This window comes from Choloepus didactylus, chromosome 17 (assembly GCF_015220235.1).
Source record: "Choloepus didactylus isolate mChoDid1 chromosome 17, mChoDid1.pri, whole genome shotgun sequence".
Classification (NCBI taxonomy): domain Eukaryota; kingdom Metazoa; phylum Chordata; class Mammalia; order Pilosa; family Megalonychidae; genus Choloepus; species Choloepus didactylus.
In genome coordinates this window covers 5,440,775-5,454,417 of record NC_051323.1, presented here as the reverse complement: position 1 = coordinate 5,454,417, position 13,643 = coordinate 5,440,775, and the positions used below count along the sequence as shown (strand labels likewise).

Sequence of the window (13,643 nt, the reverse complement as noted above, 5' to 3'; positions counted from 1 at the left end):
AGCACATTGTAGGCACATAAGTGAGCTATGGAATTAGCTCTGTCTCAATTAATGTATTGTACGACTATTTCCCATCTAAAATTACATGCGCATGTGAGCTCTATACTGTGACTTTTGGCAGAGGAATGGGAGAGTGTGATCTCAAGAATCTGTGTACTTTTTCCACTACTCCTGCTTGGGGGTACAGAAAGACTTGACTAGAAAACTGTTCCTCTCACTTGCTCTCTTTCTCCACTTGGGGGTTAGAAAACAAAAGCCAACTGGAGTCGAGCAGCTGCTTTTCTCTGTTAAGATAGGTATATGGCTCCTCAAAAACAAACATCACCTTTTTCCCTTGGCTCTCCTCTGAATTGAGAGAATTGGTAATGGGTCTCCTCAGTAGAGCAAGATTTAGATAATTCAAATGGCTTATTTCTAGATTTTTCCTCCTTTAAGCCAGGGCAGAACAGATAAAATAACCTTTGGACTCTTTGCCCATGGTCTTGTTGAAATCTAGTCCAACTCAAAGAATTATGTCTTTTCAGTATCTGAGTAATTAAAATTCCAACTTTGTACTATGAATCTCTTTATTTTCTCTCCTTTCTTACTTACTTTCTCTTTCACTGTAACTGAGTAAGAATGTTTAAAGGGATCCAGGCCTGACAGCATCATTTAGCATTTTACAGTGTGTTCTAGTCCTACTTTAAAAGAGAGGTAAGAGTAGATAACTGTCTCTTAGGTAATGATTGAAGATGTTTCTCTATTTAAAACTTTCTTTGGTTTGGGATCCTTTAAGACTGGCCTTTCCCACTCATCTCTGTCATTGCCAGAAATTTGCTGTTTTTGTCTTACTTCCCCCTTCTCCAGCATCCTTGGACCCAAAGGAAAGGTCTTTTTTGTCTTATTTTCTGTGAAGTAATCCTTATGACTCTTGATTTATACATGGATTCCTTTCTGTGTTATTTGGGCTGATGCAGTGATTGTTCTTTTCTGTTGCATCCGTTCTTATTCTCTTTTTCTTCAGAAATCATGCTAACATGTTCTCCCATTTGTCCTGCCCTTTACAAGTTAAAATGTAAAGCATGGATACTTAGAATCGTAATCCGACCTTTAACCAGTGCTCTTAGTGTTGAAAGGAATGTATGTGTGAAGGAAATGGAAGAGATGTTAAGGGCCAAGAGACATCTTTTGGAGACATGTCTTGTATAGACTAAGGAAAGCTATTTAGATTTTATTATAACGGTTAGCTTTTGCACAGTACTTTAGAAAACACACCTTAAACCAGTCTTTCTGGAAGATGGAAAGGACAGAACCTACTGCTACAGTTGTCTGTTGAGGGGCACCTCTCTTTGCAGTGCTAATGTTGCAAGGAGGTTGAATAAAGTCGCTGGTTTGGAAAAGTATTCTAAAATAGAAATATTTTATATTCTTATCTAGGGTTGTAAATAGAAATATACATTAACTTGGAATTGTGAATCGGGCTGTTGGATTAGGGTTATTAAGTTGCCACATGGATTCACCAAATGAGAATTGTCTCATAAAGAGAGCAAAACTTTTCCAGTTGTTCTGATAGTTGTCTTCTGTGAAGCAGTTTTTAGAAACTACAGTTGTGCCAGGAGTGTGAAAACTGGCCTTTTGAATATAATTCAATCAAATATTGAAGCGATACAAAGATTTTCAGAAGTTTGAAGTCTCGTTTCCTTAATCTTTTATTTTCCTAGCCCCATCCCGGAAGTCAGTTTTGACGGACCCTGCCAGACTCAAGAAGCTCCAGCAGAGCGGCGAGGCTTTTGTTCAGGACGACTCCTGTGTGAACATCGTGGCCCAGGTCCCCAAGTGCCGGGAGTGTCGCTTGGACAGTCTCCGCAAGGACAAGGAGCAACAGAAAGACTCACCTGTGTTTTGTCGCTTCTTTCATTTCAGGAGGTGAGGCATTTGTGGGAGAACTTGGATCACCTAGGCTCTGTAGCACACTTATTTTCCTTCTCTTCTATAAACAGTAAAGCTGGAACTAAAAACAGTGGCCATTACATTTTAATCCCTGGCTTTGGGAATCTAGAGCTTATTGATCTTAGTGTTTCCTTCTCATCCTCCTTTTCAATGTGTTTTAAAGCAAGAAACGTTACAAAGAACACAACTATTTGTGAAAGTAACAAACACTGTAGAAAAACGTCAAATGTTCAGGAAAAACCCTGCAAATAACTACTGTTAACTTTTCAGTGCATTTTTTTTGTGTTTGCATGGTCTTAAATGTCTTCAGGCCTACTTAATTTTGGTGTATATACAGTTTCAAACCTTACTTTCCTCGTACGTAGGACCACTTAATCATGTTAACATTTTTCTGCAAATACTTTTGAATACCTGTGTAAGTTCCCATCATAGCAGTGTTTGATAATTAATTTAACTAATTTCTTAGTTGGCTATTAAGATTATTTTTTGCCATTAAAAATAATGCAGAAATGATCATTTCTTTGTCCACTTCTCTGATTATGTATTAGAAGTGGCATTATTGAGTCAAAAGGTAAGCATGGTTTTAAGGGTTTGATACATACATTCTGCCAGGTTGTCTTCCAGGAAGCTTGCCCCTGGGTACACACCCACTCACCCACTGACAGGGTTTGAGGTATCTTTGCCAGCATTGAGAGGCCTTTTTTTTTTTTTTTTTTTTTTTAAATATTTTCCAGTTTTATAGGCAAAAAATTTCACTGTCATGTTACAAATTTTTTTTAAGTCAAATTCATTTTCTTCAAATTTTTCCATCTTGAGTACAGAAAAGGCAGCCTTACTTATATAGCCTCTGTTTAAATGAGCAGCTCTTCTGGATACAGATGAACTTTTGTTATGAGTCACTTTCTCAGAGACTTAGAAACTGAAGTTCAACTGGTTCTAATCATGAGCAAGAAGTGTTGAGTTTAATTTCTTCCTTTTAGTTTTATAAGCCAGGATTCCTGATAAACTGAATTAAATGCACAGGTATTTCAGACCATAAACTATATCTGTGCTGATAACTTATTGATTCAGGCTTAATTGGCGAAGGCAAGTTTTTTAAATATTAGTTTATCCCATTCATTTCCAAGTAAATTGGAAAAGTACCATGGTAAAGTATGTGTAGCATTTAGAGCTGTGATAACTGTTAACATATGTTGCTATATACATATATACATATGTTCTAAATAATGTTTGGCCTCAAATAAGCTCACAGAAAAGTTTAGCTCAAATTTCCTCTTGGAGAATTCTTTCTTAGGTAAGTGTGTTAAGATGCATATGCATTTGTATATACTGTACTTATGTACACTTTGGAGGAACAGCAAAATGGTTGTGCACTGTACAGATCTCTGTATTCCTATTATAAATGAGTTTTCATGTCATAGCTCCTCTACTGGGAAGGATATGTCTGGACTGGATGAGCAATTGTTTGGTTTAAATTGCAGAGGCATTTTGGGGAGGGAGTAATTGTTTTTTCCTTTGAATATTGTCACAGCTTTTAATTTTTTTTAACCACTATTCTTTTGTAAACCCCCGGAAATTATAGATTTTATGACTTAGCTGTTTTTCTACTTTGAACTGCTTTGAAAGGGAGAGTGTCTTTGCTTAATGTTGCATTAAACTCTCCTGCAGATAAAGTATTAGTGGAGAGAGGATCTTGATGGTAAAGCTCAGTGGCCAGTTCCTGAGACCATTTTCTCTCCCTTTGAAATGACTTTGAAATTTGTTTTCCAGTATGACTATCTCTCATTTGACTATTAATTAAAAACTTGCATTTCTCCTTTGGACTTGAAATACATTTGCATCCTTCAGGAAACTCCCGGTCTTCATCCCTCCAGTTCATCCTACAACTCTTCTGAAAAGATATTCCTTCTAAAGTAAACATTGTGTTGTGTCTCACAGGCTCACTGAGTGTCCTCGTGCCCAGTGCCTGGTGAAGAAACCAAGGTCCCCAGCAAAACGTTATAGGCTTACAGCAATTGACCCTCGCTTAACCCTCTTTTTCCTGATTCTTACCTATTTTTTCCAATCTAATTAATTAGTCTGTTTCTTGTCACCCATTCACCTGCATTTTTCTTGCTTTCATAGGAAATACTGTCTCCTTGGCATGCCTCCTGTTACCTGTCTACCTTTTCTTGCCAGGCCAAGCTCATTAACTCTCTCTACCACAAGGCCTTCTTCAGATTAGACCCACAAAACTCAGAGTCAGCAGTTCCTATGGTTCCTGTCAGACTTAATGACTGTCATGCCTTAAATCTATCATTGTATTTCACTTTGTGTTTTACATCTACTTCCTAATTGTCCAACTAGATTACAACTTAATGTTGTGTTTTTAAAAAACTCAAAGCCAATATATAAAGAATTCCAAGTCTCGTAGAGTGTTGAAATTAGAATCCTGGGAAAGTGCCCTGCCTTTCTCGTACCCTTCTTAGGTGCTGAAAGCCATCTTAACACTTCCTCTCCTTCCAGGAGTTTCCACAGTAAATTGCAGCTAGGATTCCTGTGCGTGCTGAATACCTCCTAGATCAACACAGTCGTGGCTTCAGTAACTGTCCAGGAGCACTATTGTAGTCAAATCTGATCAGATTATTTATTACTTTCTTTTGGTTCTTTATCCACTTCTGTGGTGACTTGTTGTGACTGGTGGTTGTCCTGGCTATTAAGTGTCAAGTCTAGCAGGTTGAGCAACTGTCCCTGGAGGCGCTATGATTATATCTTCTTGGTTTGAGTGCAAAATACACTTTCTTCTCACTCTGTCACTTTGTGGCTTGTCTTTTGAGGGAAGTCTTGCAAATTTTTTTTATCTTTCTATTGACATTGCCAAATAACAATTGGTTATAATTAGCCATGGAGATTACAGAAAACTGGGAAAGACTTTGTTGATTTAAACAGTAATTACAAGGTGCAAATAAATTTGTGGGAATGGGTGTGGGTATGTGTATACATATACATAGACACTTGTTTTTTCCACTTCCCCCAGGTTACAGTTCAACAAACATGGTGTGTTGCGGGTAGAAGGCTTCTTAACACCAAACAAGTATGACAATGAAGCAATTGGCTTATGGTTGCCCTTAACCAAAAACGTGGTGGGGACTGATTTGGACACAGCCAAGTATATCCTGGCCAACATTGGAGACCACTTCTGTCAAATGGTGATTTCTGAAAAAGAAGCTATGTCAACTATTGAGCCACACAGTAAGAACATCTCTTAGGGGGTAGGATTTTTTAGTCCAAATTGATTTCTGTTCCTAAATGACACCCAAGTCCTAATTGCATGGGTTTCATTTTTCACCCAGAGAGTTAGGTGACTTAGATACAATAAGATTGCATTTTTCCTTTTGTAACAGGTTACTGCCTCTTGGTTTCATCAGAGTCGGCTACCTTTATACTGGGGCTTATTTGGGGGCAATTTTCAAAGGAAATAGAACTCCTTTTTTGTTAGCAAAGATAAAGATGATGTGGTGGTGGAATTTGCACTGCTTTGCCAGCAGAGCAGACTTCCCAGAAGGGGATGAGGCCTCCAGTTGGTTGAAGACAAAAGTTCTTAATCAGGAATACATTTCAAAGAAAATAGGAATAGACAGGCTCTACCCTAGACCTAGTGAATCAGAGTCCACAGGGCTGGATCTCAGGTATGAGAATTAGAACGAGCTCAGATGGAAATGATTCGGTTAGGGTTTTAAGGGAGTTCTTGGAAGTTCTAGTTTGGTGTGTGCCTGTGTTCTCTGCACTCTGCAAACCCTCACTGAGCTGGCAGCTGAGTAATTCACAAAGACCAGCACATCAGAGCCAGCTACCCTTCATGACATCTTCAGGTGTGATTTCAGGAGGACAACATACCTTTCTCTATCCATATGCCTCTGTAGAAATGAGATATCCAGCCAGAAACACCCAGGAGCATCTGTCTTTTAAATCTCATGTTTTCTTTCTTCTATCATTTTATCTTTTCCAAATGGTCAAAAATTAAAATTGAAGGCTTTTCATGCTTCTGGTGGGTATCTTGTCATAAACAAATATGTTTGAATACAGGCATCTGCACGTAACAGTCTTGATGAGGAATTTTGGTTGTAGGTACCAGAAACTAACTGAAGCTAGCTCAGCTCAAAAATAATTTATTGGGTAGGAATGGATACTGTTAGCTCAAGGGTCCAGCAACCGGGAACCAAGGCACTCCCAGCAGCAGGGATTCTGAGGTGGGTGGAGGGGGTGGTGTGAGGTCCCGGGGCACCCAGAGGCACATTGTAAAAATGAGCAGCTTTAGAAGCTCTCCGCTCTATTGGGGTAGTAAAGACCTAAGCCAAGAGTCATATTCAACTCTTTTTTTCCTGTAATTTTCTATTTAGAACAAGTGATACTGGTTTTCCGTTTTCAGTAGAGATATAAAATTTCCTTATTAAATACATTTAAGTAAATGTGTAGTGGATTTAAAGAAAAAGTCTTCAGTGACTGGTATAGAGAAGTACATATTTGACTGGAATGTACAGACACTTTCTTGGGATAAATCAGTAGCTTTACTCTTGAGCCTTCAGGACTTTTTGAAGTAAGGAATGTTTTTTTTTTCTTTTGCTAAAGGTGAGTCATCTGAAACATGTTATTTTTTTCATACAGAAAAAGGTACTAGCAGTTGTCTTAAGAACATAACTAGGAAATGCTCTCCTCTTTGAAGATTTCAGTGTGATTAATCCTTATCCTTGCCTTTTTGACTGTCCTGTTGCTGTTTCTTTCCTCTGTGACAAAGTGGTCAGATTAAAGAGAGAAACTCTTGAGTGATAATGAAAGATGTCACTGTAAGGTGTTTCCTGAGGGCCACCCTCTGACCCTGCAATTAAGAGATCTCAGTCATTATACTTTTATTCTGTCTTTTCAATGACAAGTAGTCATTAAATATGAGGATAAGAGATCTAAGAATACTCTGAAATTAAACAATCTGTGTGACCAAGGTGAAGTTCATAAAATACCATTTATAAAATGCCTAAAGCTCTGTGTCTTGTGCACTGAGCCGTCTGTTATATTGCAGTGAGAAGGTAGACAGCCACTCAGCAACTGGATTAATTTGGTGGGAACAGAAACTGGTCATTTGAGTTGTGTGCAGTTTGAAGGAAGAACAAATTAACAGACTGCATTAGGAAGAAGACTGAGAACAAGAAGGAGGCAGTGTTGGTCTAGTGTTGTTGAGGGGAAGATGCAGAGGCTGACTAAGAGGAGTCATCTGGTCACCAGACTTTGGGCTTTTCTATGGCCTAGAAAAAAAAAATGCACACACACACACACACACACACACACACCACTTACAGCCCTTGAAGCTTTCCGATACTTGGTCACCTAAGTGGGTATACTCTGTGTGGGGCGGGGGGTAGGAGAGGGCACAGTGTCCTGCCCAGTCCTGGAAGGCTTCTCCCTCCAGTTGTCTTATCTTGGCCACTGGAACAGAAAATGCTGCTTGGTAGAATCCTGGATTGTGCCTCAATCTGTTTGGTTAGCATGGTTCAGTCCTGAGTGCCTGAATCTCTCTTGGCACTGACAAAATCCAAGGTCTGGCCCTGGCCAGTGAAGAGCTGACCTGGGTCTGTTTCGCTTACACTAAGTGAATGTGCTGCTCCCTCCAGGCCCCCTCACGCATCAGGTGTTCAGTTGACAGTCTGCAAGTGGATTCAGGGCATCTTAGTGAATAACCTGATGCTGTATGCTGAGTGTTGGCTTTGTGCATCTGAGCACATTTTTTTTTTCCTTCGAAGAATGTCTGGAGCATGCTACCTTCAGATTCTCAAAAGGGCTCATGACCCAAAAGGTTAAGAACCACTGCTGTGTGATACCTGTGTCTGAGCTCCAAATTGTGTACCCACAGCTGCTCTTTTCACTGATTTATGTAGTGGTACTTACTAAGCACCAGTGGTGTGCAGCGTTCCTTGTGAAGGAGGCACAGCCAAACCAGAGATTCTGCGTTTACAGTGCTTAGTCTCCTAGTGGGAGGTAAAATTGCACTTGACTATAATACAGTATGAAAGGCCTGAGTCTGAAGTACAAATACAATTTTATGGGAGTTGTGAGGGAATCCTGGAGAGCTTCACGGGAGAGGCAGCATTTCAGATGGGCTCTGAAGGCTGAACAGAGTTCATGGGAACCTCAGTCAGAGGGAGGAATGACATCAACTCCCCATCCCCTTCATGTTTAGTTCAGAAGCCTTCTCCCAAGACTAAGCAATTTATTGATTTCTGCAGGACAGGTTGCTTGGAAACGAGCGGTCAAAGGTGTTCGGGAAATGTGTGATGTGTGCGACACCACCATCTTCAATTTGCACTGGGTGTGCCCTCGATGTGGGTTTGGAGTGTGTGTGGATTGCTACCGGATGAAGAAGAAAAATTGCCAACAGGGTGAGAACAGGCTTGGTTCTCTTCAGCCTTCTTGCAACTTACATTAAGCCTGTCATGGATTGCTGAAGTAGTTGGGGCAAGGGTCTGTGAGGAAGGGTGCTACAAGTCAGTTATTTGCAGGTGCTGCCTACAAGACCTTCTCGTGGCTCAGATGCGTGAAGAGTCAGGTCCATGAACCGGAGAACCTGATGCCTACACAAATCATTCCTGGAAAAGGTACCTCATGTGGTTTGTGGATTTCTTTTCCCCCTGGTTTTGGTTAACTCATGGGGACTTGTGGTTTGGTTTTACTTTCTATAGTGTAATTACTAACTATAGTAAGTACCATAAATTGTCCAGAAGCATATTTCAGTAACGGCTCCAAAACTTTTTGCTTAAAGTCTGTAAATAGTTTTGGAGAAGGAAAGAAAATGGTGACATGGAAAAAGGCATAAATGCTCAGCAGATGGAAAGGGAAGTGTGGAAACACCATGCTGCTGGAACAGTAATCCGTTGGAAACATCAGCCCCTGCTTTGTGATGCAGAGGTTAAAAGTACCTCATATCCTCATTCAGGGTTTTGCGTCTGTCTTCTTTTTTTTTTTTTTTTTAGCCCTCTATGATGTTGGAGACATTGTTCATTCAATAAGAGCAAAATGGGGAATAAAGGCAAATTGTCCCTGTTCAAATCGGCAATTCAAACTCTTTTCAAAGCCAGCCTCAAAGGAAGACATAAAACAGGTAAGACTGCTGATGCTGAAGTCACCGTTCTTGTGGTTTTCATCGGTCTGTTTTTCAGATAACCTAAGGACTTCTATAGGGAATTTGAAAGGAACATGAGAACAGTGGAAAAAGATAATTTGTATGTTTTATATGATAGTTCATAGACCCAGACTCACTCATCTGTAGTCTGTTTTAGAAGGTCTTAAAATTTTGTTCCTTAAGAAAATCAAAACTGAAAACCTCTTCTGTTATATTCTACCTAATAAGTTACGGTCAGATTTGTTTGGCTTTTTTAAAACTACTCATGTGTTTTGCAGAGTTAAATTATGTAATATACCATGCTTGCTTGTGAAGAGTTGGCAGAATAATGATGCAGTGGGCATTTCCTTGGCCTCATGTGGCTCCTTTCTCATCCCCACCATCACCTTACTGCCCTGTCCCCCATCCTTTCCCTCACCCCTGCCATCATTACCCTGCATTTGTTTAATAATCAGAAATGATTATACATTTTCCTAAAACTGTGATGTGGAAGACAGCCTGAGTGGCAGAAAACTTGTGATCTTTGAAGTCAAAACTAAATTCATATTCCCTCTCTGTCACTTTCTAATTGCATAACTTGGGCTCACAAACCTGATTTACGTGTGCTTCAGCTTCAGGAATGCAGGAGTGATGCTGGTAGTTGGTCTCCGAGAACAGCATCACGTGTAGAGGCAGGGCCTGGGCTGCAGCGGGAGCCTGCCTGCCCAGCTCCTCCCACTCACGGGTGTGTGCACCACCAGCCGGCTCGTCAAGGCCCAAAGCATCTGTGATGTGCTTTTCCCAATTTTGTGGGGGTTTTTGTTTTTTTTTTTTTCCCAGTTTATGTTTGAGTTCTTTGAAGAGCTGTTCTTCACATTTTTTGACCTAGAACACTGCTAAATCAGTAAAGAGCATTCCCTGTTTTTCTTTATCCTGTGTCCTGAAATCACAGCTTTACCTTTTCGAACCTGCCTCATTTATTCACTCATTCAGCAACCATATTTGGAGTGCCTGTTCAGGATACAGGAGGGAGCTCACTGGATGGAGGGGGGGGTGGGGCAAGTATACACTGGTAACTTTAAAGCAACATAATACACAAGAGCAGATAGGGCTGTGTACAAGTATGAGACGGGTAACACATAGTGGAGGGGGGACTTCTTGTGTGTTTAAATTCTTAACGTCTTTTGTTTTCACAAGTAGTACTGAGAAGCTTAAAATTAAAATCTCTCCAGTCTTTGTAGTTCTGCTATATTATTGTAGGATTCCTGCAACTGTGGTGGTACCTAGTACTGTTTGTTACGTGGCTTTGCTTTGAATATTTATTTCTTATCGGTGGGCTGTTATGAGGGAAGGTAAGAAGAGAAGAAAATGCCGTTCTTCTTTTTATGGAAAATTCTCCTTCTGTAATTAACAGACATCCTTAGCTGGAGAAAAGTCTGCTCTTGGCGCTGTGCTCCTGCAGAATCCCTCGGTGTCGGAGCCAGCAGCTGCAGGTGGGGATGCAGCCACTGTGCCAGCCAGCAGCATGAAGCCTGCTTGTGCAGCCACTACATCTCCTTTAAACTGGTTGGCAGACCTCACTGGCGGGAATGTCAACAAGGAAAACAAGGGTGAGTGTTTCCTGTTTCATTGCAGGTTCCTGAGTGCTTTAATCCATTCATGGAGGGACTTGGCAAGCCTAGTGCTGTGAGATCAGAGTGGTTAGGAGTCAGGTAGAATGGAAAGTGGTTCCCTGTGGTCATCCTGGAGCCTGACACTAGTGAAAAGATTTTCCAAATGCTGCGAGAGGAAGAGCATTCACTGATGAGAGAGCTCCTGGGCACCATAAGTTTCAGGGTCTGTTTGACAAGAGTAGAGAGGGGCTGAGACTTGTTTGTTTTCATCTGTGACTTTTTGCTTTCCTTCCCTTACTCTGTATATAGTTCCTGTGTTGTCTAAATTGGAATGTGCTGGCTTCAGTTTTGGTTTTTTCACATGTGCTGTCATCTTGGGATGCTTGATAATGGCATAAAGACCATGGGCTTTGGAATCAGTAGAGGTAGATTAGAATTCAGTTGATTCTGCTTTCTGGCTATATTAGAAGAAAGAGAAATTGTAATTTTAATGAATTGAATTCAATACTATGAATAAAGGATTACACGGCATGGCCAAGCGGGGGTTTTTCCAGAAATACAGATGTAGGAGAAAAATCATGTGATCATTTCAAGTAAGATTCAACACCTATTGAGGATAAAAACTCTTAGCAAATTAGGAATAGAAGGGAACATCCTTAATCTAAAGAGTTTCTACAAAAAAAAAAAAAAAAGACAGCAAACATCATAAATAATGGTTGAATATTTTTGAATACTTTCCCTCTACGTACAGGAACGAGACAGGGGTACCCCCATCACTACTTCTGTTGAAAGTAGTGTACTGAAAATCATAGCCAGTGCGTGCAGTAAGTGAAAGCAAGGGAGGAAGGAAGAAAGAAAGAACAAGCAAGGAAGAGATGCTGGTGATGCTCATAGACAATCTGATTATATGCGTGAAAAATCCAAAAGAATCTATGTTTAACAAATCTACCAGGGTTCCTAGCTTATAAAGTTAATATGCAAAATTCCGTTGCATTTCTGTATACTTGGAATAAACAAATAGAAAATGAAAATTTTAAATATACTATTTACCTTGTTATCTCCTTGGGTATTAGATGTTTATTATTTTAATACAAATTGGTAATCCTTGTCTAAATCGATAATATCATTATTATTTTTCCTCTTATGTTTTTGTTTCCAGTAAGTGAAAACCATGTTCCAAAGTAATTCTGTTAATAGAAGACCAATAAGGGATTTGCCTTTCAGAAAGCTTTTCAACCTGAATGTTTTTGGTTTTGTTTTTAGAAAAACAACCAACAATGCCAGTTTTAAAGAATGAAATCAAATGCCTTCCCCCCCTTCCCCCTTTGAGCAAATCCAGTACAGTCCTCCACACTTTCAACAGCACAATTTTGACACCCGTAAGCAACAACAATTCTGGTTTCCTCCGAAATCTGTTGAATTCCTCTACAGGAAAGGTATGTGTTCATTTTATTGTTTGTATTGCATCTTGTAAAGTTGAATAGAAGAGGAATAGACTAGACAAAATTGAAACAGGAAGTTAAGATACGAATATTCGCCTGCTTGCACTTGGTGTGGGCAGACAACCATGGAATTGGCAGGTGGGCTTCACATGATTGTAGTAGTGGCCTGGGCCATTTTTTCCTGTTAGACTTTTGCCTGTACCCACTCCTGTGAGTAAAGTTAAATGGAGGAAGCATATTTTCCTCTTTGCCTGGGGTCCTAGCTTAGACTCCTTTCAGGATATATAAAACGTACTCATCCTACAGTTATAGGAATGGGTTTTTTTGATAGTAGGAAACCACATTTTTAAAACTCGTCATCTTTCTCAAATTCAGACAGAAAATGGACTCAAGAATACACCCAAAATCCTCGATGACATCTTTGCTTCTTTAGTGCAAAATAAGACTTCCTCCGATTTATCTAGGAGGCCTCAAGGACTGACGATAAAGCCCAGCATTCTGGGCTTTGACACTCCTCACTATTGGCTGTGTGATAGTCGCTTGCTATGCTTGCAAGATCCCAACAACAAAAGCAACTGGAATGTGTTCAGGGAGTGCTGGAAGCAAGGGCAGGTGAGATGGGCCTCTTGATTCCCCATCCCAGTTCACATCCTCCCCTGGGTTCCTTTGGCAGACTTCCCGACAGCCCCACCCCTCCATTACAAATGTATTTCCTTTACCTCCTGTTTTTATCCTTTATTGTTTAGGATGAGTATAACTAGGGTGGAGTGTGACTGAGAATCTTGTTTTCATAGCAGACATTTCTGACCTTTTTTTCCAATCAAGTTTTGACTGTTTCTAACTAGTCATCATTGGATTTTTGATGAGAGTTTTCCAGGCTTAGTGATTCTTACATGGAAACCTCCACAAGGGGCGTTGGGGCATGATTAGGCGGTTGATGGAGTTTAGGGTGTTAAAGGAAACAGTAAAAATCACGTGCCCCTTTTCGCTGAATTAAGGCCTTGTGCTGTCACTCTGGATGGGCCAGAACTACTTGGTGTCCTCCTGGGATCAGTGTATGGTCTTGCAAGGCACCTGCCTTTAAATGACAGTGCTATTATATGTTATGGTCACTATGTTTAGGAGACGCATGGCTTTGTAGCCCTCTTTCTGCACTTTCTCATTCTGGTTTCTTTTTTCTGCATCTTTGGCTTCTCTTCTCAGCCAAATGGGGTCCTCTCTAAAGGAACACTTTGCTCTTGGACAAGGCCAGGACTTGAGAAAGTGCCAGATAACAAGCACATATCCCATCATACTAATGGGATTTGCTCATTTAATCCTGTATACAGAGGACGCAGTAGAGACTGTATATAGTCCCCCAGTATATTTTTTTTGGCTTACATAATTTTTAAAAAAATATTGACCTTTTTGGCAATATTTTAAAATTCAGGCTGTTTCACAAAATGATCAGGAGTTCTAGCTTGTCTTGGACAACCAAAACAATTGGCAGCCTCAGGTCTGTGTTCCAGCCTGGCAGCAGCAGGCTAGAGGCCA

At 40.3% G+C, this 13,643-nt stretch overlaps 1 protein-coding gene across 2 annotated transcripts in view; it reads left to right on the top strand.

Annotated features, from left to right (window-relative positions):
• Positions 1-13,643, top strand: part of KDM3A (lysine demethylase 3A) — a 63,237-nt gene that overhangs the window by 36,224 nt on the left and 13,370 nt on the right. For both annotated transcript variants that reach the window (XM_037806530.1, XM_037806529.1), the window contains exons 11-18: positions 1,701-1,905; positions 4,946-5,160; positions 8,184-8,336; positions 8,457-8,552; positions 8,928-9,055; positions 10,470-10,665; positions 11,932-12,104; positions 12,486-12,722. In XM_037806530.1, the coding sequence (XP_037662458.1) occupies positions 1,701-1,905; positions 4,946-5,160; positions 8,184-8,336; positions 8,457-8,552; positions 8,928-9,055; positions 10,470-10,665; positions 11,932-12,104; positions 12,486-12,722 (1,403 nt within the window). The remainder of the gene's footprint in view (positions 1-1,700; positions 1,906-4,945; positions 5,161-8,183; positions 8,337-8,456; positions 8,553-8,927; positions 9,056-10,469; positions 10,666-11,931; positions 12,105-12,485; positions 12,723-13,643) is intronic.